Raw genomic sequence first — 26638 nt, 5'->3', positions numbered from 1 at the left:
GTATGGTCACTTCAACAGAATGGGCGAGGAAAGATTAGCAAAACAGGTGTTCTCTGCCAAGTTAGCAGGAAAACAACCCAGAGGAAGACCAAGATATAGGTGGATTGATACAGTATAAAGTGCCTTAGACGATAGAAATATAAGATCTGGTAATGTTGGAGTCTTGACAAGTAACAGGACTGATTTGGAGAAAAATTGGAGATAGGAAGTTAGTAATGATGTAAATTTTTCATGTAGTACTATCATATCCTGTACACCCCTTGAGGGCACATGGCAGGAATTTGTTGATGATGATGAAGTATATTTTAAACACTTCTTAATGCTGTCGATATCCTTCCCATCCAACAACTGATACCATGACGCAGAATCCTGCAAATATCCCCAGGTGGTCCTAATTTCCTGATTTTTAGTTCAGTATGTAACCTTTTCTGAATGGAACATTCATAAACTTTGCCACTTCCCAAGTAAGTACTACTTGATCACTGTCACCAACTGGTGAATCCATAAAATCAGATCTGACACTCTTTGACCTCGAGTTCCTTCTGTCACATGCTGCATGAGATTGTTGTCTTGCAATAGCTCAATAAATTCAATTTCATTTTTCTCAAAAGATTTCACAGCTACCCAGTCAATGTTCAGATAATTAAACTACCCCATTATGATTACTTGTTTCTCACTCATCTTTATTTGGCGATGCATTTCTTTGTCACTAGCAACCACTCCACTAGGTCTGTAACAACACCCCACTTGAATCTTGTTAGACTCCACCTCATACAAGATTATCTTCTTGAGGGGGGGGGGAGAACAAAACATTTACATTTAATTATAAATTAAATATTTCAGTCAAGACACTGAAAATTTAAATTATCCAGTGATATAGGAATAATTCTACACCACCAGCATATGCTATAGCTGAGCTGCTATAAAATTATTTAGCTGTGATATTATGGTAATCCCATGATACAGATATTAGCTGCACTACTTGCAATCTTATGAATATTTACTTAAATAATCCCATGCTTGAGAGGGGGGGGCACCACTAGCACCAGCAAAATAAAATAAAATATCAAAGTAAAAAAAAAATACAAGTACTTGCTGCAATTTCAAGATGCCATCAGTTGGGGCCAGATCCATGAAGATAAGTTATTAAGAATTATTAAGCATTAAGAATTAATGCAGACGTCATGTATATTTACCAGATACAATTAGTATAAAGGTTTATTATCACTTATTGTTCAAATACTGTGGATCAGAGATAGATGAAGAAAGCTTTTTTTTCACTTGGTTACAATGACCGATGACGTCAAAGACTCATTGTGGTAGGTCCTTTTGTCATACTGTGCCTTAAATATATTCAAATTCTCTTCTCTCTCTCTCTCTCTCTCACACACTCCCACTCACTCACTCTCAGGCAATGCATTTCAATCATTCACAACTCTCCATTAAGGAGGGAGAGCTTCTCACTCTCAAAAAAATTTTGCTCACCCATAGTATGAATTATGGTGTGTGTGTATATTCAGTCATCCCTTGAATTACGCCATGGTTCCGTTCCATCAGGAAGGACGTAAGTCGGTTCAGATGTAAGTCGAAACATTAAATCAACAGAGTTGTAGGGATTAGGGACTTAACAGTAATAAGTGCACTGCCATTTTAATTTTTAAACCTTATAAAATTGTACTGTGCATTACTGCCACTATAAAACAGGAGAATAATCACCCAAATCTTCCTCCACAATCACATCTTCATTACCTTCCCTATGTGAAGGACCAGGCTGCAGCTTTTCTGGTGTAACCTTTGTTTTTTTGATGAAAATGTCCAATGTGTTTTGCTTATTCCTCTTCTTCTTCTTTTCATCATAAATTTGTTTATAGCAAGCAAATGCATCTTGTACTTTCCTTTCTATTAATAAGTAGCATTCAACATTGGGGTCAATGTCTTCAACCATTTTGAGAACATTGCTAACTTCAGAGAACATTTCTGCAAGACCCTTCACTGTGAATTGTTTAACTACCTCTCATTGTTTCTCTTTTTCCTTCTCCTTTTCTCATTCTTCCTCTTCTGCAACACATTGTTCCTTCAGTTCGACCAATTCTTCATTGGTCGACTCTTCAGCGGCACTTCCTATGAGTTGAACTATGTTGTCATCATTCACTTCGAGAATCAGGTTGTTTGCTAGGCCCACTATTTCTTCACTCAATTTACAAAGGTCTTGATTTTTTTCAAAATCATGCACAAATCATTTTAATTTTTTTTTTCATACGCCACTCATACATTGAGAGATCACTTCATCCCAAATTATAGCAGTATTTTTCAATAAATATTAAAGCATTGAAGCATTTGATAAATATTGAATGCTTTCCAGAATGAGAGTCTGGTCATTTCCTTCATTAGCAGAAATGGCTTGTGAAAAAGTTCTCCGTAGATAATAAACCTTAAACACTACAAGAACTCTCTGATCCATTGATTGGATCAATGAAGTAGTGCTTGTAGGGAGAAACATGACCTTGAACTTGGTGAAGATCACTGATATAAGACAGATGACCTGGAGCATTATCTAGAATTAATAAAATTTTAAATTCTACATTTTCTTTCATACAATAGCTTTCCATTTCACTCGCATAACGGTAGATTAAGGCATTCGCAAACAATTTTTGAGTCATCAACTACTTCTTATATCTCTGCTAATGAACTGGAACAGTATGTTTCCTAATGTTTAAGACTTGTGGATTCTCACTGTGCCATATCACAAATGGTTTCAGTTTATATCCAGCCACATTACCCTTAACAGAATCGCAACACAGTCTTTAAGAGCTTTGAAACCAGTCATAGATTTTAGCTTTTTGTGGATGAATTGTCTGCTAAGGCATTTTTTTCTGAAACAAGGAGGTTTCATTCATATTAAATATTTGCTGTGGCAAATAATTTTTATCCGTAATAATTTTATCCAATTTCTCCACAACCTCCTTGGCAGCCTTCTTATCGGAACTTGCAGATTCACCGTATATTTTCACATTATGGAGTACAAAATGCTGCTTGAATCTCATAAACCAACTGAAAGAAGCATTGAATTCATAGTTGTAATTGGGTCCTGCTTTCTCCTTCAGCATGTTGAAGAGACTTGGTGTCTTAGTGGTTATGGTCATAGTGCTAAGGGGCATGCACTTTTGATTCAGGTCCTCTGTGTATGATGGAAGTAGCTTTTCCGATCACTGATAGGACCTTGTCGTTGCTTCGTCACTATCGTCCATTTAATGGAAGCAGATCCTTTCACAGCCTCTACAATTTTATCCTTATTTTTCAAAATGGTTGTCACTGTAGAATGAGATCATCCAAAGTCATGTGCGATCATACTGATTGGCTTACCAGTTTCATGTTGTTTTATAACTTGCAACTTCATTTCAGATCAATTGCTCTTCTCTTTTTCTGTGATTCTTCACTAGGTTTTTTAAGTGGGCGTATAGGGGCTATGTTGCACAAAATATTGCGAAATAATTAACGATAAATACACAACATATTTTTCAAGCACAAAATCAACAGAGGAATTGTTGAAGCTGACTGCCGAAGGAGGGTGCCACTTAATGTGCTGTTGCCACTGCATTGTTGCTAAATGAAAACCTTTTTACTTTACACTTGCTTGCATCTTGTTTGAAAGTATAGTCGAAAATGTTATAAAATGTTATTTATTCCCTTATGGGATCACAGATGTATCTACGAAAGGACCTAACTGGAACGGACATAAGTTGAGGAATGACTACATATGTACATGTACATATATACATACATTCATACAACCACCATTTCAATTTCAGTAACAAAGAGAAGGTCTTTAATGGAATTTAAAACAGCTAAATTAAAATTATGTGCAACAATTTGTTAGATCTAGCTGTCTCTTTAATTTGGTCATTAGTCCATTGTTTTTTCTCCAGCATGTTACATGCTACTCTAGTTTCACTGCCTGCTAATCAGTTACTAGTCTTCAATAACATGAAAAACTTATTAAATTCATTCTCTTATCAAAGTACACTGCATCTGATTTTTGCAGCTGAATTTTGGAGAGAAGAAACACTTGTAAACAAGTGTTTCAAATTTTATGTATGCACCTCATATCCATGGATGAGTTTCTCCTGATTTGAAATATCTGCAGAAGCATCTAGAAGAAGACTCATTGATGCAGTCTGATTTCTTTAACTAATTTTTAGTTAACAACATCAACAGTAATAACCTATACAAATTCTTTACTTTTCATGTCATTTTGATACTGGTCTACTACTGAGTCTGTGAAGTTTTTAAAATCAGTATATAGTTTATTGAATTTAGTTTTATAGCATGCTGTATTAAAAAAGCACTGCAGGTGTTCAAACATTTTTCAGTACATCTTTCTTTGGAAAGCAGAGTTGCATTTTTTACCCATACGATTAATTGACAAGTTCATGTCAGCCTTTTTGTTTTAGCTTATTTGTTTGTTTTTAATGAAAATTGAATGTCTGACAAAGCCTAAATGTCTCCACTTTAAAAAGCATCAAAAAAGCAGGTAGTAATCAAGAGTTTCTGTCAGCAGTTCCAGGGTATTCTTTATACGTTACAGAATGCAGCTTCGTCTTTGTAGGATAACAACTTAAATTCCTCGAGTAATTTGTCTTGAAATCATGTCTTGTTAGTTTTTAGTTGATGACACAACAGAACTCTTTACTCCAGTGTTTTTGATATTTTCTGGTCTCTTAACTTTGCCTTTAATTTTGCACTTCACGATACTACAGGGTGTAGTTTGCATCATTTACTTTCATTTATTATCCATAATGAAGGGTGAATTTATATTAATTATTCATAAAAATCATTCAATAAAAAAGACAAATAAGTTTACAGAAACAACAGAAAATGGTTAACACTGGCAACAGAGCCAGACTAACTTTTCATAACATGATGTCAATCATGTAATCAAGTCTCAGAATCATCTTAGCAAGATAATTGTTTATTTTTATAGCCCACCTAAAAATCTTTTTCCTCATATATATTCAAATATATAATTACAATATGCTATATGTTGTGAATTGCAAAAATAAGACTTACATCAATACTACATTACAATTGCATACATGCCTACTTAAGGGTTACAGAGGGTATTGAGAGAATTACAGTTGGCAGTGAAATAAATGGAAATCAGTCTTGTTAAATTAATTAATTTTTTTATCAATATCATAATATTGTTTTTTTATAAGAATGGTGATGACTTCCAAGTTATGCAAAATAAAATGTTCTTTGAGAATACTTGACTATTTCAAAATTAAGGATGACTTTTAGTTTATAACAGAGGGCAAGAGATAAACAGTGCTATCTGTTGTCATAGATAGGAATTACTTCACATTTCAGGAACAGCAACAAGGTACCTTTGAGTTTTGGCAGGGGCCAACAGTCTATGAAGGAATTAGCTTATTAAGTTAATTACATGTACATACAATCTCCTTGTTGAAAATAAAACCTCTTTATTACATTCATTGGAGGATGCCTGTGAACAAATAGCTTGATAAGGAACATTTTGCAATGAAAATAAGGCAGCAGTACAATTCAAAATATATTTTTGAATGCGTTTAGAATGAGACACTAAAAATTCACTTGCCTGTGATAATTCTCCTGTGACGAGTGAATTGGTGGATTTTTGCAGGCTTCAGTATAGGAGTGCAAGGGAGTCTGATGGTATTGGGGGGGGGGGAATAAAATAAAAAACAGGTAGCTAGTAGGAGAGATAGAGAAAAAGGCCTTAGCTCCTTTATATTATCCTAGCCAAAGGTTATCTTGTTTAATTACAGGAATAATTGTTCTTCATTTATTCCTGTATTTGAATAGAATCACAGTAAACTAACAGGATGGCTAAGAGATGATGCAGAGCACCATATCAGGTGGATATGGTGTTCTGTATCACCTCTCCAGAAGTTTTATATCTCCTAAGTTGTTTCTTCCTGAATCTGAATATTGATGCACTGAACAGTAGAATTTCCATAATACAATATTGTAAAGCATTTGTACATCCTAGTGCTGGTTTTCAAAACCATGCTTTCCTCTCACTTTTACAAATGATATTTTATCTCATTAATTATAGATATAAAAATTTTTTGACATCTAGTGTCCAAGTTTCTCCATTTTATGTTATTTACTGGAAGGATTTTCTTCAAACAAGGTTCCTCCAGCTGAGACATCCTTGGAACTTCCTTAAATGTTAAATAGGGTGTCATTGTTAGTGACCAGATGTGGAAGTTTGTAATGGGAGCAGTTGAATATTTTGACAAACTAGTTTCTGCTGTTATTGATGGATGAAATTGCAGAACCAGAATGATGTAACAGACTCAGGGTTAGACATAGAATGCTAGTACTAAGGGACAACAGCCAAATGGCCATTGTAATCATTGATTCTAAATAGTGGCAGATGCCAGAGAAGCTCTGGACATGTATGATTGGTTTGTAATATTTGATGGATTTTCAAGGCTGTGTTGCTTAAGATTTTAATACCAGAAGCTTGAAGCCTTAGCCTCTGTTCTTCTTTGATAGTTGAAGAAATTCCTTTTAAACTTCTTTGTATCACTTGGACCAAAAATATTGCACAAATTTCTAATACAATTGTTTTTCTTAAGTTGTGATATCTGTAATATGTACAGCTAAGCAGGGAAGATTATCCTTTTAAATATTTTGGCTTTTGAAGAAAAGGAAATTGCCCAATTTTCTAGTTTTCTTAAGTTTCAATGCTTTTCCAAATGTGGTGTGAGTCTCACTCTCCTGGTGATGGTAGTGGGTGGGTGGGTGGGTGGGTGGGGGAGGGGATGTTAGTCCAAGGAGAATGCCTGTAAGATCCCATAATCCTCAAATGTTTGTCTTGTAAGTGTTGTCGGTTAATCCACTGACTTTGCTGAATTTTTCCAAAAAGCAAAAAAGATGTATATTGAATAATTATTCCTCAGAGTTTATACTATTATTTCCTATGCTGATATTTTATTTTTCTTCATAATCAAGGAAATTGTTATTTTGCAAAAAAGCAAGGAACGTAGAGAACAAAGCAACCTTGCATAACTCCTTTTTTGAATTTTAACTGAATTCCTAAAAGGTGGGTAGTTTTATTAGCATATGCTCTGTGATGATATATTGCAGTGTTTTGCATCAATTTGATGTCGTATCAATGGGAGCTAGACTCATGGATATGCTGGAAGCTAAATCAATGCAAAAAATCATATTTTCTTTATATTGTAGCAAAACGGGTATTGACATATTAAAATATTCTATATTAAAGATAGTTATAAACAGTTTTTTTCACTTGATTATAAATTATACTAAACAAGAAATTATATTTCTTGTGGTGAATTTATTGTAGCTGATGCTTCACTTGCAGACTTTGTTTATGCACACTTGTGTAAAGGGTTAAAGTGGCATAGTAACAATAATATATCATAATTTATAATCAAGCAGCAACAACAACACACACACAGAAAAAAAAAAATCTCTACAGCTCTCTCTAATCCAGAGAGTATTTAATAATATCAGCTGTACTATTTTGAAATTTGTGTATGGAAAATATATGCCTTCTCCTTTCATGTAGCTTCCAGTATCTCTCCATGGAGGGGGGGTCTAGCTTCCACTGATGAAACTTCTGCTAAGATTAAGACTGGTCTAGGTACTGACCCTTCCCATAATGCATAGTAGCAATCATGTCCAAAAGGAAGTGTGCAGTGCATTGTGGGGATACTAAGGCAATTTAATATGAAGTCGTCTACCTCCACATACAATGAGCCTAGTCATGGAGATACTTCACATGCTAACATTGTTGTTCATGCTTGAATAAAAGGATTAAAATCAGAATATAATTTCTTGTCTAGTATAATTTAATTCATAACCAAGTAAAAATTCATTCTACAATTATGAAGTCATCTATTCTGGAGTATTTTAATAATATGGTAGCACACCATTTTCTTACATGCATATGGAAAATATGACTATAGCCTTGATATGGATTTTACTATCTCCATGTTTAACTCCCACTAATGAGACCTTAATAAAGGTCAGATCATCAAAAAGAAAAGATGAATTAATAAAAAAATGAGGATAAACAAAAAAATTAAAAGACATATATTAAAAAAAGGAACTAAATCTAAAAGAAGAAAAATAATAAAAACTATAAAGATGGAAAATGTTGTGGATCATCAAATGAAGACTCCTCTGGCTCGGAAGCAAGAGATACAATTAAAGAAAAAATAATAGTTTACTGATTCATAGTTTTCTCAGTACAATTATCATCTACATGAAAAGAAAATAACTATCTTCCAAATCAAGAACAATAGGCATGAAATTGAAATAATGGGAAGCAACTGTAAAAAAAAACTGGAAAACAATTTACAAGAAGCTGCCTACACAATTGCCCCTTCACAGATTGAAGACCTCACCAGGTTCATCCAAAATCTAGAAGTTAGAGACTAACCAATGACACTTCACTAATCATATTATTTCCTTTCTGCACTGCCTCATTAAGTGAATGAGGATTTCACAGGGAAGTTTAACAAGAAGCTATATGGAAACTTATGCTGTGCCTACGTGTGTAGAGGCTTAAGTGCTGTGAGGACATCAGTTGGAGGCTTAATGGATTTTTTACAACACTCAAAAATAATTAAAATAGAATTTAATACTTCCTATGTTTCGTCCTAGTCACTAGGACATCTACGGGGATTACAAAAACAATTAATGTAACATATACACAAATAACAAACAATACTAAGCCCAACCACGTGGGTGACACTAAAGTCCTATCTAAGTAGAGCGCCTTCTAAGGGCAGTAGTAGGTGGCCTGGAATGTAAGGTGGGAACTCTGGTGATGAGTGTTTCCCAAATCTTCGGAAGCTTAATGCAACCGTATTTTATGATTTGGTTGGTTTTTGAGAGCTGCTGCTGCTTCTAAGAAAAGTCTCTCTTTCTTGAATTTGCTGTGGTGGAACATGGTGGTTTTCTTCCATGATACCCTGTGGGTGGTATCCAAAACATGGTCAGCCAAGCCTGAATGGCCATAGTTGTGTTTGAAGATGTAAGACTTGTGTTCCTCTAGAGAGATGGATGCTGATCTGCCTGTCTGTCCAAAGTATGCCAGCTTACAGGAACAGGGTACTTTGTAAACTCCAGGCAGAGAGAGAGAGAGGAGGGAGCTGATCTTTCGTAGAACGGATAAGGGTAGCAAGTTTGCAGTGGGGCTTATATGCTGTGTGTAGGTTGTACTGTTTTAGTATCTTGGCTATTTTTTCGGATGTGCCATGGATGTAGGGTATGGTGATGGCATTTTTAAATTCTTGTTGACGAGAAGGACGGGGAATGGGGGAGGAGTTGATTATTTTTTTGATAATGTGATCGCTGTAGCCATTGGAGAGGAAATTGCTTTGTATGTGGTTAAGCTCATTAGTGAGGGCGGTTCCACTGGAACAAAGATTGTGGGCTCTCTTGGTAAGAGTTTTAATAATGCCATATTGTTGAGAGGGGTGGTGGTGGGAGAGATACATTCACAAACTCTCCCACCTCCACCCCTCTCAACAATATGGCATCATATCCTAGATGGACTTGACAGATTCATAACAGCATCTGAAGGTACTTTAACATTGGCGATCCAATATATGACATATGTTACCAATTGGAAACAGTAGAACATGCATTCTACAGCTGTCCTCTTACTCTGCATATTTGGAACAGATTATATAATGTGTTGGGCATTCTATTACTTACAAGAATAGGTTATTTTTTTGCGGTACCTATAACCTGTCAGCAATGGGAAGGGAATTTAGATCTTTATAAATAATGAATCAAAATACCATTTAACTAATATTTAAGGAATTGACAGCGTATACTAGAAATATAGATTAAATAAACTTTAATATATACTTTCCGATATTTCGGCGAACGTCACGTTGCCATCTTCTTGGGAACTTACTACAAAGACACGTGCACACAAGTACTAATAACAGCAAATGAGACTGAAGTTAGGAAGCTAGCGTTTCCTAAAGTCCTGATGGTGCCCCCTGCCGGGCTATATTGGTAGTTCTTGGCCTTTGGGCTGAAGTTCTTCTGATAAAAGTTTCCCAAATTTAGGGCAGTTTCATGCATCCAAATTTGTTGAGGTTTAGCATGTTCCTAAGGGCCGAGACTGATTCCATGAATAGTCTTTCATACTTGAACTTGCTGCGGTGTATTACTGTGGCTTTCTTCCATCTTATTCTGTGACGAGTATCCAGAGCGGGGTCTGCAAGCCCAGAGTGGCTGTACTGGTGAAATCGGATGTAATCCTTGTGTTCTGAGATTCTGATATTTGCTGTCCTGCCTGTTTGGCCAAAGTAGGACAGTTTACAGCTGCAAGGGACCTGGTATACACCAGGTAGGTCTAGGGGAAGTGGTTGGTCTTTGGTGGAGCGGATAAGGGATGCCAGTTTTCTATGTGGTCTGTAACAAGTGGTCAAGTCATGTTTTTTTAGGATTTTATGGTCCTTGCAGTTCAATGTGATCTTATGATCAACTGCAGGAATGACTGGAGAGCAATACTAGGCAAAGAAGGCCAACTCAAGATGGTTAACTCAGATATGGCTAACCACCTGGGTATCAGTTATCTTTGTGCTTTAGTTTCAATTGGTCTTTTGGTTGTTCATCTGCATTTGACTGGTGAAAAAGGAAAACTGATAGCCTTTGGCTGTATGATGATATAAAAAGAGCTGATGTCTTTCTCTCTCATACTATCTATCTGTCTTTTCTTTCTCCTAATACTATCAGGAGAAAGTATTAGGAACACTCCTCTAGTAACTACTCTGGGTCTACAATGAACATCCCTTTACTATTTCACCTCAGTAAAGATCAGAATTGGTCTGGGTAGTGACCCTTCCCATTCAGTTTAGCAGCATACATGTCCAAAAGTGTACTATGTTTTATTGAATTCTAAGACAGTTTAATGTGAAAATTCTTTCATCTTCAAACTGTGTTGACTCATGCTTTTGTAAAGGATTAAAATAAGAATATTATTTCTTGTCTGGTATAACTTCAACAGTATTAATAACTGATTTGTCTAGCATGATGATGATGATCCTTATCACTGAGAATATTTACCTGCCCTCTTGTTATTTTTAGGTGGTTGAAAAACATTTTGACTAGGAGCATTGGAATTTTATTATAGTTGGTTCTGACATTGACTAGTGATTTAGTGATAGCAAAATTTCATATTAATAGCCTGTGATATTATTCTTAATTTATATCCATCATATAGGTTTGAGAACTACTCTCTAGGTGCCAAAAGACTTGCAATTGTAGCTGGATGGTGGCTTAAAGCTCTCATTTCTTTTAAATATTGTGTACTGGTTGAAGTCAAGTCCTTGAATCAAACAGTACTCAGTTATGTAGATTGAAAACTATTGTTGAACCCTTCAGAACATTAACTTGATCTTGAATTGCTTTTGTTGAAAAAAAAGCAATTATGCTTATAATTATACTACTTATATATGGAAAATGTTTGATTTCTGCATTGATACATTTGTATCTTCTTGGATCTGACTCTCATTGATTATACCTTATAAATGTCTAATCTGTGTAGTGACTCTTCTCATAATGTTTTTGCATTATGACATACTAAGGCAGTTGTGAAGTCAACAGCCTCTATATATACAAGCGAACTAGTGAAATTACTTCATGCTTGTGCTTACCCTTAGGTAGGAGTAAAACAAGAACATAATTTCTTGTCAGGTGGTTGAGAGTGTATATATGTCGAGAAATTATATTCTTGTTTAATCCTTTATCCAGGTGTAAGCAAACAAAGTTTGCACATGAGGTATCTTCATAACTAGGCTTCTTGTATATAGAGGCTAATGACTTCATATTAATTGCTTTAGTATTCCCTAACACAAAACACGCATCCTTTTGAGTGTGCATAATAATATGTGACTTCTGCATTATCTCAATATTGGTCAAAAGTGGGAGCTGAGGTCTCATCAGTGGAAGCTGATGAGACCTCAGTGAAGGTTGAAACCAGTCTGGGTAGTGGTCCTTCCCATACACACCTGAAAGGATGTGTGCTTTGCATTATGGATACTCTGTATACGAGTAGTGTAGTTGTGAAGAGACCACCTCACGTGCAAACTTTGTTTGCTTATACTTGAATAAAGGATTAAACAAGAATATAATTTCTTGGCATTTTTAATTCTTGTCAGGTATAAAAGTAACATATTGTATTTGTGAATTATTTACAGTGAAAGACAGCCTGCTAGAAGGAAGATGTGTGCCAGACATATCAAAAAGTGGATGAGCTTTTTTTTTCCCCCAGTGGTAAATTGTGTGTGTGTTTTTGTGTTGTTTAGATAGTTGAGGTATTAAGACTTGGCATCATGAGGCTGAGGAAATAATGTGCGATATACACTCCTTCAGTATAAACTATAGGAGTGACAGCTGATTTGACTTCCCATTACAAACATGACCTTTTTACAGGCATAACCTGATGTTATTTTAAAGTTGGAAATAGCTGAAGTCAATGCATGGAGTACATTTGCTAATTATTTGAAAATGGAATGTTTTTTTTATAGAATTCTTGATAAAGAATAAGTCTTACAGGCTGCATAAGATAGATAAATGTTTAAGCTCAAGTCTGTTACACAAAATACTTTAACTTTACAGTTACTAATGTTACTTGAATTTCTTTCTTTCTACTTTAACCACATTTATAACTTAAAAAACTCACTAAAGAAGAAAGAAAAGAATAAATAGAAGTTAATAATAATCGGAGTATTATTAATGACAATGCAAATAATAGTGAGAGAGTGAAGTGCAGGAAGTTGGGAGTAATGGTCAACATCAATATGTGATATGACAACACTGTAGATGTTGCGCTCATGTCTCCTGTATTGATGGTGACCATGATTGCATATAGATATACTATCTTTGTATTTGTCCTATTTGTTTATCATAATGCCTGGAAGCCATATTTTAGTTTTTATCAGAACTTTTTTAGCCTCCCCCCCCCTCCCATTAAACTCGGAAATTTCTCTGTTATTATTCAACTAGTAGATGAACATTAAAATATAACCACATATCAGTTCTGTTTTAATAAACATTAAAATAGAACTGATATAAGCAGAAGAAAGAACTATCTTAAAACCTTTTAACTAATAAATTGTTCTGTAATAATTTGTTCTTTTTCTTTTAGGATATATAAGAAGACATGTCAGAGGTTTTGAAGAAATTCAAAGACACAGAGGTGCATGCCTTCAAGTTTTTTTGTACTGCAGGATAAGTCTGCAACTAAGATTCACCAGACTTTGTGTGAAACTTCAGGGGACTGTGCCCCAGCATATCCAGCAGTTGCTAGATGAGTGGCCAAGTTTAAAACTGGGCATTTAAACAACACATGCCACCAGATCAGGAAGACCTTCCACAGTGATCATAGAAACATTGTTGCAGCGCGTGCCATGATCCTTGATGCTAGACGAATACCAGCCATAAACATTGTAAAAACTATGGGGATATCTAGGGAATGAGTTGGGATCATTATCCACCAACATCTTGACATGCAGAAGCTCTCAGCAAAGTGGGTCCCAAAATGTTTGAATGCCGACCAAAAGAGAGAACATGTGCCGCCATCTCAAGGGATATTGTGTCATTTTGAGAAATCAGGTATAAATTTTTTTACTTATAATGTAATTTGATAAAATATGGCTTCATAACTATGACTCAGGGACCAAACAACAATCAATGGAGTGGAGACATAAAGTTTCTCCACTACTAAAGAAGTTTCAAAACCAGAAGTCAGCAGGGAAGGTTCTTGCCATTGTCATTTGGGATATGGATGGCATAATCCTTACCAAGTACCTCAAAAAAGGTGAAATTGTTACAACAGCAGTTTATTGACCAGCTCTGAAGGAATTGAAGGAGGTACTGAAGGAAAAATGCCACAGGAAACAGCAAAGGTGTGTTGCTTTGGCAGGAAAACGCACCTGCTCACGAAACCCAACAGACAATACACAGTTCGGGCTTTCAGTATCTGCCTCACCCACCCTATTTGCCAGACCTGGCCCCCATCTGTCTATTCCCAAATTTAAAGAAACACTTGAAAAGAACAAAATTTACCACAGATGATGAAGTCGTATCTGCAGCTGAGGACTGGTTTGTGTAACAAGGAAAATACTTTTTTTCTCAGATGATTGCAGCATTGTAACAAGTGTATAATACTCATGGGGGATACATAGAATAATGTGTAAGTTACGTGGTGTTATCACAACTTTTCAACACATCTTCATTTTTTTTCATTGTTGTTAAAGCATGATTGGTTTGTATAATAATACATGCATATGTACTTTAGTATATATTTCTTAACATATGTATTACATAATGTTTTAACTTTTTCCACTTGGTTATGCTATAAATTAAAGATGTTGTGAAATTATATTCTTGGTTTAATCCAAGTGTAAACAAACAAAGTTTGCACTGGAAGTATTTTCATGACTGGGCAACTCATATATAAAAGCTAATGACTTCACATCACTTGCCTTAGTATCCCATAATGCAAAGCAAATATCCTTACAGACATGTATAATGCTGTGCATTATGGGAAGGGTCACTACCCAGACCAGTTTCAACCTTTATTGAGGTCTCTTCAGTGGGAGCCAGACCCAGAGGTGATACCAAGGTCCTTATAAGGACTGGCTTAAAGGGGCGAAGCAAGAATGCTTTTTATCTTCCCCGTTATCTGTAGAGGACAGTGTAAGGATAAGGTGTTATTGAACTATAAAGCTCTGATCATGGCATGAGGGTAACAGCAATAGTCGAGCCTCAGTTAGAACTTCATTGGCTACAGCATTGCCATCCATTACCCTCCAAGGGTATTAATCACCGCTACCCTGAGCCTATACCAAGGTTGAAGTAGCATAATGCAGAAGTCATATTTCCATATATGAGTAGCCAAAAGATGTCACACCTTATTATTGAAATACTCTGAATTAGAGATAGTTGTTGGAAGTTTTTCCACTTGGTTATACTATAAATTAAAGATGCCAAGAAATTATATTCTTGGTTTAATCTTACATTTGGATAAAGGATTAAACCAAGAATATAATTTCTTGGCATACTTAATGGTTTTTGTTACCTCTGTTTTAATGTATCTGGTAATATCTTATCTTTCAGATTGGAGATTTGTCTGTAGTTTATGGTGTAGTAACAACTTTGGTGAATCTCACTAATAGCTATGATAAAGAAGAAATAATTCCAGAACTGAAAAAGTTAGCTGAATTTGCTAAACAGCATGTCCCCGAGGAACATATAAAGGTTAGATTATGTGAGATATAAGTAACAATGCTCTAAATTTTTTGTATATTTTATATATCTTTTTCTTTTCAATAAATATTTATTTTTCCTTTCTTTTAGGCTTACACGTAAGGTGATCAGAATGCATTTTGGAAAATTATATTAAACTAAACTTTTTACTCAAACACAGTAGTTGTTTCCATAATTTTCCAAAATGTATATTTATTTTTCCTTTTCAATAAATAAATAATTTTTAAATATATTTCAATTTTTGCAAAAATTGAAAAAAATACAGATAAAAACTTGCAAAAAAATATTTTATGAATATCTTTTTTTATCATCATCATACATATCAAGGATTTAGGCCTAGCATGGCCTGTTCCAGCCTTAGAAGTCATCGTTTAAGAGGACGTCCTGGTTTTCTTTTTCCTAATGGCTTGTACTTTAAAGCTTGTTTTGGTAATCTTCCTGTTTTCACTCTTTGAACGTGTTCCATCCATTTTTGTTTATATTTTTTAATTTTTTCTATTACTGGTTCTTGGTTTAATTCTTTCATAATTTCTTCATTTCTTTTGTGATCAAATAGAGTATACTTTGCAGTTTTTCTCATAAACTTCATTTCTGCTGTTATTAATCTTTGTTTGTCTTTTTGTTTTATTGTCCAGATTTCCCTTCCATACATTAAGACTGGTAGGGCTAATGTATTTTTCTGGTTTTAGTCTGGTTTGTTTTTGAACTAGGTTTGGTTTAAATATAGAGTTAATTACACCTGTTATTTTTAAATATTTTGCAATTTTTACGTTTATATCTTTTTCATTTTCATGTGTGATCATACATCCTAGGTAGTTAAATGAATTCACCTGTTCTAAGATCTTGTTATCTATTACTATTTTAGTTCTTGCTGGATCTTGTCCTTTAAAGGCTATAGTTTTTGATTTTTATGTTTATATTATCATACAATCTTTGGCTATCTCATTTAGATCTAAAATAGCTTTCTGTAAGTTATTTTCAGAATTTGTAATTATTATTTGGTCGTAGGCAAAAAAAAGGAGAGTGTTTAAGTTCACTGTAGGAGCAAGTTTTATACCTTGATGTAAATTTTTATTCCATTTTATTATTATTATTTCATTTAAGTAGATATTAAAAAGAGTTGCTGAGAGGTGGACATCCCTGTCGGACCACTTGGTTTGATAGCTTGTGATTTAATCTTATTTGTATTTGATTATTTTCATATATACTTGTGATAGCTTTTAGGATATTATTTGGTATTTGTCTTTCTTTTAATATGTTAAATAATATGTTTCTTTTAACTTTGTCAAATGCTTTTTCAAAGTCAATAAATGCAATATGTGTTTCTAAATTGTATTTTCTTCTTTTCTCTATTATTAATTTTAGTCAAAAGGCTGGGTCTATACATGATCATCCTTTTCTAAATCCATTCCGTACTTCTAAAATAAAATTTTTGGATAGGAATCGCAATTGCTTTTTTCCATTCTATTGGGGAGATACCAGTTGATAAATTTTATTTAAAAATAATGAGTCTTTCTTTGAATCTTGTTTCTGCGTATTTATATAGTCTAAACCTAGCTTATCTTCTCCAGGTGATTTTCCATTTCTTGTTTCTTTCAGGCTGATTTCTAATTCTTCTTTAGTTATTTCCTTTTCATTTTTGTTAATTGTTTGCCAGTTGTCTTTTTTAAAATATTTGTTTGTCCACAATTCTGTGTAGTAATTTAGAAATTCTTCTAATTTCATTTCGGTGTTTAATTTTGTTTTCTTTGGTATCTGCATTTAATTGTTTCAAAATCTTATATACGTTGGGTCTTATTTTATATAAATCATGTTCTAAATTAGAAACAAATTTGTTCCATGATTCTCTGTCTTTTTCTGACTTCTCTTTTAGCTATGGCTCTTATTCTTTTATATTCTATTTCATCTTCTAATCTTTTAGTGCTTAACCAGTTGTGATAGGCTTCTTTTTTCTTTTTGATTATTTCTTTGATTGTATCATCCCAGATCTTCATTTTTTTCCTTTTATTGAATTTTTTGGCCTTTCCTAAGCTTTCATTTGCTGCTGCATTTAGTATTGTTTTTATATTAAGCCATTCTATTTCTATTTCTTCATTTTGTTTTATTTTATCTAGATATTGGTTAATTCTTTGTTCATATAGCCATTGTACGTTCATGTCATTCAGTAGTCTAGTTTTATAACAATTGTTTCAAATTTTCTTTCTGTTCTTATTACTTGTAGCATTTAGGTGGAAATCTTAATTTTATTTTAACAAGGAAGTGGTCACTGCTTATTTCATATCCTCTGTGAACTCTAACATCTAGTGAAAATTTTGATGTCTTTTCATTTAATATAAAATAATCTAATATTGATTTCCATCCTCTTGCTACCCCAAGTATATTTATGTATGTCTTTATGTTTATAGAAGGAATTCATTATTTTTAGGTTATTATAAACTACAAAGTGAATCGATTTTTTACCATTCCTGTTTAGAGTATGTTCTCCATGTATTCCTATATTATTATTAATTTTCGTGTTTCCAATTCTTGCATTTAAGTCTCCTGCTAAAATTACGTAATCATTTTTATTTATTTTATTATATATGTTTTTTAGCAGATTATAAAAATCAATATTATCCTGTTCTCTTCCTTCTTCTGGGACATATAAACCAATTATTGTTAAATAGCTGCTATCTATTTTTATTCTAGCTTCTATTATTCTGTCATTCCATAATTTATAATGTTTTAACTGTTTTGAAATGAAAGGGAGTTATGAATCCAAATCATGACTCCTGCTTGTACTCTTTGGGCGCTATCGACTCTGCTGTATATCACATTAAAATTTTCGGTTCTCATAGTTCCTTTTAATTTCTTTTTTGTTTCAGTAGTTACTGCTATTTTAAAATTTCTTTCATTTAATAGTTGGTCCAATTCTATTTCTTTATATGCTATTCCTCTTACATTCCAGTTTGCTATGTGTATTATATTTTGTCGTTTCCATTTTTGTTTTACCGTTTCCATTCCAGGGTTGTTTTCCATAGATTCAATCCGATTATCTTTTTCTGTCAGCTTACAAGTAGAATTATGTTCTCCATGTCAGGGGACTAGCCTGATGATGGAATAGTTCAGCGGTTGGCTGCTACCTTAAGGCTTCTGAACTAGCCTTCTTCCGAATTTAAACCCATAGGAGGAATAGGGTATATTGAAGGGGAAAGAGTAGATTATAGAAGAATTATAGTAAGGTTTATAGAGAGGGCATAGTTGTAATGCCAGAAATGAAAAGACCCCATGGCCCTCGAGTACTCTAATAGCATAAGGGTCATAAAATAAGAAGAGTTGGCTGATAAGGCCTTATAGGAAAGATTAAAGCAAGCGGATCTTCCTCAAAGTAGAAGAAGAGGAGGATAGATCTAGCTAGGGGTCCATGGGCGTGCCGCTTCCCTTACAATCCAAATGATTGCTCCTTATGGCCCTGTTGGTCCACGAGTCCTTATTCAGTATATTCTGACTACCCCACCATATATATACACACATGTGCCCGTGCGCACACATGGTGGGCTCCCCCTATCTGTCACCCAGGGGATGCGCTCTCTAGGGGTTATAGCGCGCCCGCCCCCCCGAGAGATCTTTTTTTATGTTACTATAAAAGCTAGTGATCATTTTGACTTGAAATGTTTCATTGTAGAGTTGTTGCATGTTTATTTATCAGCTTCTTGGGTACAGTTGACTATCACTATGGTAAACATAGTGATAGTCAACTATGCGATTATCAAAAACTATATGGTAGTCAAACATAGTGATTGTCACTATGGTAACAACTAAGAAAAATCCTAAGCAAAGCTACACAAATATATTGTGAATTTTAAAGTCATAATGTTGTAGCTCTCCTTCTTCTGCAGCTTTTCCCACTTAAGTAGGGTCGCTGTTTGTGGTGAGTCTCCTCCACAACCTCATGTCTTGGGCTGCAGGCACATCCAAGTTCTTCATTCTCAAGTCCTCCTCCACCATCTCCCTCCATCTCTTCTTTGACCATCCGCGTTTCCTCCTCCCCTGCACATCCATCTGCATGACCTTTCTTCCCACATGCTCTTCCTCCCTCCTCATCACATGACCAAACCATCTCAACCTTGCCTCCTGTATCTTTGCTCCTAAGTTCATAACTTTCACTGTTCTCCTTACATAGTCATTTCTCAGACGATCCTTTCTGGTCACACCACACATCCACCTAAGCATTCTCATCTGCACTACCTCCATCCTGCTGATGTTATTGTTCCTCAGGGCCACAGTTTTCATAGCATATGTCATAGCTGGTCTCACCACTGTCCTGTAGATTTTCCTTTTAGATTGATCGGCACCCTCTTATCACATAGCACTCCAGCCATCTCTCCATTTCCACCATCCACTTCCTTCTCATCCTCACCATCCTTTTTCATTGTTGAACCTAAGTGTCTAAAGTCACTGACCTTCCTGATGACATTTCCTTCCAGCTCCAGATCTTTCTCCTGGCTGCCATCCACTTTGCAACACGTATACTCTGTCTTACTTCTGCTCAGTCTCATACTTCTCTCTTCTAGTACTTTCCTCCAATTTTCCAGTTTAGCTGCCGCTTCTTCTCTTGACTCTGCACACAGCATGATGTCATCTGCATACAACATAGTCCAAGGTGTGTCTTCTCTCACCTCCTCCATCACAATATTAAACAGGAATGGACTTAATGCTGACCCTTGATGCAAGCCAACTGTCACTGGAAAACTTTGTCTCTCCCAGGCAGGTTCGAACTCTTGTCTTCATATTTCTGTACATCTCCTGCACCAACCTGACATATTTCTCTGGTACCTTCTTCTCCTTCAGACAGCTCCAGACTTCTTGCCTTGGCACTCTATCACACGCTTTCTCCAGACCAATAAATACCAGATGTAGCTCCCGTTGCTTCTCTCGAAACTTTTCCATCATCTGTTGTAACCCAAAGATAGCATCTGTCATTGATCGATCAGGCATGAAGCTAAATTGCTTCTTTGCAATCTCCACCTCCTTCCTCCTCAGTCCATCAAGAACCCCCTCTAGGATTTTCTTTGTGTGGGACATCAGCTTTATTCCTCTGTAATTCTTACAGTCTTGGGCATCCCCTTTACTCATAGCTCTCTGTTCCACTCGTCCCACTTCTGCTTTGCCTTCCTCTTAGCCGTCACTGCTTCTTGTACATTATTATTCAACCACCAACCCTCCTTGTTGTCTCTAATCTTTCCAGATGTTTCACCAAGCACCTCATTTGTGCACAGCTTAGAATTATTTTTGAATTATGTCTCCAGAAGTCATGTACACTTTCTAGTCCATCCGAAATCCTCTCTAACACCTCCCTAAAATGGTTCCTCACACTCTCTTCTTTTAAGTGAAAACCACTTAATTTTCTTCCTCCAATGGCTTCCAAATGTTCTTATCTTCGACTTTATTTTAAAGTCTGCGCCCACCAGCCGGTGTTGCTGTGCCACTTGATCTGTTGGGATTACCTTACAATTTGTTACTGCTTTAAGATGTTTTCTTCTAGTCAAAATCAAAATGTAGTCAATCTGTGAACTGTTGTTGCTACTTCTAAATGTTAACAAATACCCTTCCCTCTTACAGAAAAAGGAGTTCACAATTGCCACATCAAACATTACTGCAATGTCCAAAATCCTCTCTCTTTCCTGGTTCATCATTTCCACCATGTACCCTTTCACAGTCCTTATTCTGTCTCCCTATGTGTCCGTTCAAGTCTCCTCCGACAATCACCATCTCCTCGGGTTTGCCATGCCTGTACTCACTAAAGTGAGTGCTTATAAGTATTTATTTCTTATGCAGTAGTCATTCTTTTGTGTATTTTGAGTGGTGGTGGTGGTGGTGGTGACAGGAAATTAACTATTTTATACTTTTATGTTTACTATACTTTTGCCTTTATCTGGAGAGTGTTTACTTTGCTATCAAGATCGCACAATATTTTTAACATGGTGTAAATTTTGTTTTGTTTACCACACATCTCATACAAAGTTGAAAATAATTACTTATGCAGGAAGTAATAAAATTGATTTTGGAATATTTCTTCTTCCATGGATAGGCAATATGCCTGTTCCAGTTTCAAAATTGATCCTTCCATTGTCTTGCTTTTATGTAGACTGGTAGTGTAGAACTTTCTTGTTAACTTCCAGCATCATTTCAAAATAGTCTTTCTTTTTCTGCTGTTTTATTATTTTAGGTTCAACTCTTTTGTAATATCTTCATTTCTGATATGATCTAATCTTGTACTATTTTTTATTATTAGGAATTTAATTTCTTATTTACATTTTAATAAGATCATTTTTGTTCAGAGAATATATCTGATCCACACATTAATGTAAGTGTGGTCATTACTTATAGAATTTTATTTTTGTTTGTTTTCTGAGTTTACCTTTTTATGCTCTTTTTATTGTTCTACATGTTTTGAAATCTATTCAATTTTTTGTCTCTCCTATTCCATCCTGTCTCCTCCTCAATGGCCTGTCACAGCCAAGACTTGACTTCTTAGAAACCTGCTTACAGCATTTATCCTGTTTGCATTATCTGCTATATCCGTAAAATATGCATATTCTTCTGTCTGGTTTTACGTGTTACATGATTTAAAAATCAACATTTCCAGGAAGGGAAAACCCTTCCACTGCCATATAAAACCAGGCAACACACCTTAAGTTGAAGAACTCTGATAACAATTCTTGGCATCACAGAGATTTGAACACTGGACTTACCAGTTATAGGACACACTGTCGATACTAGCTAAGTTACTGAAGCTCTAATTTTTGTCTATATTAGCTCTGTTATTAAATGTAATGTTGCATCATAAATAGTTGAACTATGGCACTTGTTCAAGCATGCAGTTATTGACATTTGTTTTGGCTCTAACTGGGAAATTTTCAGTAAAAGTCATCATAATTTTAGGAATTGAAAATTTCATATTATAGTATATCATATGAAATTTGCATTTGAAGAGTGCTGTTACTCTTATATATCTAGTGCATTTGATTATTGTTTGGTATTGGGACCCTTAGTCAGTGCCGTAACGAGGGCACGGCGAAAGAGGCGCCCGCCATGGCCTCAACTAGGTTTGGGGCGCAAAATGTAAAAAAATAAAAATAAATAGATATAAAAGTCCGCTATTTTATACTGTATTTTTAAATTTCGGCAATATGCCGCTTTAGACACACAAATTCTGCAACTCATTTTGATGGGGTTAATAGTAAGTATTTAACATATTGCATTTATACATTTAAATTTTTCAAAATGTTTGTCATTTTTGGGTTGGGGGCACAAGTTAGACACTTGCATTGTGTTAGGGATGCAAGTTAGACATTTTTCACAGGCGCTTCATACCCTCGTTACTGTACTGCCCTTAGTAAATTGCTATCTTTTGGTTTTCCTTTCCACTTGTTATTTGGGGTAGCCAATTTCTCTCTCTGGTCATTCACTGCAAGTTATGATGGGTGGCTTTCTCTCTTTGAGCTTCTTCACCAATACAGGAGTACCTTCAATATTTTGCCTGCTTTGTCACCTCTTAGTAGGTAACAAAGACCAATAATCTTATCCACAGTTCTTCTGATAATTGGTCTTTGTTACCTACTAAGAGGTGACAAAGCAGGCAAAATATTGAAGTGGTCAAATAGACCAAGGATATTAATCAATAATGGATGCACCAATATTAATGCATCCATTAAATCGGTGAACGATGTCGGAACAAAGTTCTTCACGTTCATTTTTATGGATGACAGTGCCAGACTACATCATACATGAGCAGTGGAGATACTTCTGGAGACCAAGGATTTTGTTAATCAAATAAAGCAGCAAGCACACTTCCCTGATCTGAACCCCATGGAATACATTTGAGATGCAATAAGGAGGTGCATTGCTGCTCAAAATTTCCCTGTAGGAAACAAGGCCTTATCCTTGCTCTGAAGCAGGAGTAGGACAATGTTGCTCAAGAACCCCTGAATCACTTGGTGCTAAGCATGATACATTGTCATGAGAGCTGCATTGCAGTTTTGGGGTGGACATACGCCATACTGAAATGTCTCTGTGCAGAGTTTTCTGTACACACTGTGCATTAATTCCTTAACTATGTCCTTGGGAAATTTATAACTTTTGTCAAAAACATATTGCAATTTAATTTGTGTGAAATTTATAATATATTTTGTGTAATATAATTTATTAGCATGCTGGCAATAAATTTATACCCACATTTGGCTGTATTCATGAAAACTTTTTCATATATAAGTAAAAATGTAGTGTTCGCCCTTAGATTTTGGACCTCAGTGTATTACTTCTGTTCTCTAGAACAGCCTTTCTCTTGAAGTGCTCCCAACAACTACACCATCTTCAGGTAAAATTCAACTTCTTTCCTGACCTTACCTACATCCTACACATGGCACAAATGTGCATATGCTACAGATTCTTCTGTCTCGTGTGTGTGTTTGTTTGTATGTACACACACACACACACTCACTCACTCATTCAGCACTGCTTGGAAGAAGTCAACGGACACCATAGTATGAGGAACAAACTACAATGGTGCCCACCTTAATAAGATGTTGAGCCTCCTTTCGCTGCAGTGACTGCAACCATCCTACCAGGCATACTTTCCACAAGCATGTTATAGTGATCAATTGGAGTCCTGGACTGTTGTGGGGGCCAACCTTCCTTGACCTCACCTAATGCTACAGTTCATCCTATAAATGTTCAATAGGATTGAGATCAGGGCTCTGTGGAGGTGATCAAATGTGGTGACGCTCATCCACAAACCTCACAATTACATCAGCAGCCTTATGACATGATGCATTGTCTTGCTGAAAGAGACAGCAATTAGTTTTGTAGAAACCCCACAAAGTAGGAAGTATAGTACTGTCTAGAAATGTTCAGATACCTCTTGGAATCACAGGACCATACCATCACACTGCCACCCACCCATGAATTTCATAGTTGCAGTTACACATGCTGATACAACACAATTACTGGGCATTCGCCACACCATTATTCATCCATCTGCTTGGTAGAGGGTGTAGCATGATTTGTCACTCCATATCATAGCTTTCCAAGCTTCCACATCCCACTATACGTGCTCTTTGTACCACTGAAGACAATGCTGCATGTTGGTTCGGGTATTGTGGGGGCTTGCATATTGCTGTCCTACCAAGGAAACCCATTCGTAATTTGGAATTATGCATTCAACATGTCGGCCAGAAAATGGCAGTTTTTTTCATATTATTCTTCATAGCACCTATGATCATGTTCAGTAAGTGTGGTGGGTCACTGCAGGTAGCACTTGCAGTTGACTTCCTGTGCTTCCATTTCAGTATAGTATCACTGATTGTTGATCTGGGATAGCCCAGTTTGTCAAACAGATGGGCCTGCTACATGGCATCCTGTCATAATGCCTCTTTCAAACTCTGTCAGTTCCCTTCTTGCAGCCATTTTAGCCAGACACAGTTGCACTGACTTAGGAGTATCATATTCCTCCAATTTATACCAGCTTGTTCCATGACACAGTGCGCCTTGTCCATTGATTCTTTCCAAGCAATATATATCTATTTCTTGTAGATAAACTTATAGCTAAGTATATATATCACATCAGTCATTATCACATTTCCTACTTTGCACTCACGGGGTGTACAGGATACTGTGATGTACTATTTGAAGAGTTTATATTAATACTAACTTCTGACAGTTTTCCTCCAAATTAGTCTGTTTTCTGGCTCCAGTATTATTATATCTTATATTTTGGACTTTTAAGGTACTTCTTTTTATATCAATCCAACTAGATCTCGGTCTTTCTCTGGTTCTCCTCCATAGTAATAAACACCTATTTAAGTGACTATACCACCTGATATTACCTCTACCCACTCATTCCCAAATGTTGACACTGATGCTAATTTTTCTCAGAACTCCCATATCTTTGGTTTTATGTTTTTGATCAGATGCTGTATTTCTGCCTCATTTCTCAGATCCATAAGTTAAAATTGGTTTGAAACTGTCTTGTATATTGTGCTGCTTTAGTGTTTTATTTATTCCTTTCCTATTTCCATATAAATTAATTCAGCTGACTCCCCTATCAAACTAGCTTTGATTATTCTATTGTCTATTTCTGTAGTTAATTTACCATCTTCACTAAAAAAATTGTATCTAAATATCTGAAATGCTTTACTGCTTCTCATTCAGTCCTCATTCAGGATGCAGATGATATTTTCAATGTTTCTGCCTCTTCCTTGGGGATACTCTTTTCCTTCATCTTACTGTTGAAAGTAATGTGGAAGTATTCTTTATTTTTATTGCTGATTTTCATATACTTTTTTTCCTATGTGGTTACCACCCACAAAAGGTTATTACTAAACCTATAGTACATTTGTACCAATTTGTACCATGGGTTGGCAAGTTTTTTTTTTTTTTTTTTTTTCATTTTTGCCAGTTTTATATATTTTTTTTATTTTTACATTGTCTGGAAGCCCTGCTGCAGAGACTAAACGTGGAACTTTTTCAGCCACTTCAGGCATCCAATAAGTGGGGAAGTGGTCTCACACCGGGTGATGAAATTCATCTTCCACCTAAAGACAAACACAAACATCCATGCCACGGTGGGATTCGAGCCCGTGACCTGTTGGTTGGAGAACGGATATGTTAACTACTTGGCCAACCAGGCCATCACTGTTTGAGCAGAATCCAGTTTAATTAAGAAATCTGCAGACTTGTACTGGATATATTTAAAAGTATAGTGTCATCTGCAAAAGGAGCTGAAGTTAACATTTCCAGTTTTGATATCTGGTCTGATACAACTTTCCTTCATGAATAACAGTGGGGGGAAAGAGAGAGAGTGTGTGTGTACCATTGTTTTGCACCTAATTTTACATCAAATTATTGCCCATTACTTCCTTCAATTCTAACTGATGACTTACTACTCAAATATAGACTGTGTATTGCTCTATATAATGTTTCGTATAATCCATATAATTGTAGCACATTTGGAAAGTTTTTCTTTTGGTACACTTTCTCAACTATCTGTCTTAAAGTAAAAATTTGATCCAACACCTATTTTGACTGAATTCAACTTATTTTTCTCCAAGTTTCTCTTCCAAAATTCTCAAGTATGCTTGCATAAATTTTATTAGGAACACTCAGTAGAGAAATTCCTCTGTAATTCTCACTTTCAGTTTTATTTTCCCTTTTTTTATAGTTGGGTACTATGAAAATTCTATTCCAGTCACCTGGAATTCAACCCTCTGCCTAGATTTTCTGAATTATGCAGTGTGGTCATTGTAAAGCATTTATACCTCCATATTTATACATTTCTAGTCAGATATGA

The 26638-nt window shown here is 35.4% G+C and overlaps 1 protein-coding gene across 2 annotated transcripts in view; it reads left to right on the top strand.

Moving 5' to 3' along the window:
• Positions 1-26638, top strand: part of unc-45 (unc-45 myosin chaperone) — a 368157-nt gene that overhangs the window by 214474 nt on the left and 127045 nt on the right. For both annotated transcript variants that reach the window (XM_090393271.1, XM_090393270.1), the window contains exon 14: positions 15160-15300. In XM_090393271.1, coding sequence (XP_090249397.1) covers positions 15160-15300 — 141 coding nt within the window. The remainder of the gene's footprint in view (positions 1-15159; positions 15301-26638) is intronic.

Source organism: Typopeltis vanoorti, chromosome 5 (assembly GCF_054136105.1).
Source record: "Typopeltis vanoorti isolate ZY-2024b chromosome 5, IOZ_Tvanoo_1.0, whole genome shotgun sequence".
NCBI classification, from domain to species: domain Eukaryota; kingdom Metazoa; phylum Arthropoda; class Arachnida; order Uropygi; family Thelyphonidae; genus Typopeltis; species Typopeltis vanoorti.
Note: the sequence above shows the minus strand (reverse complement) of the source record. Positions and strands in the feature narration are given on the sequence as shown.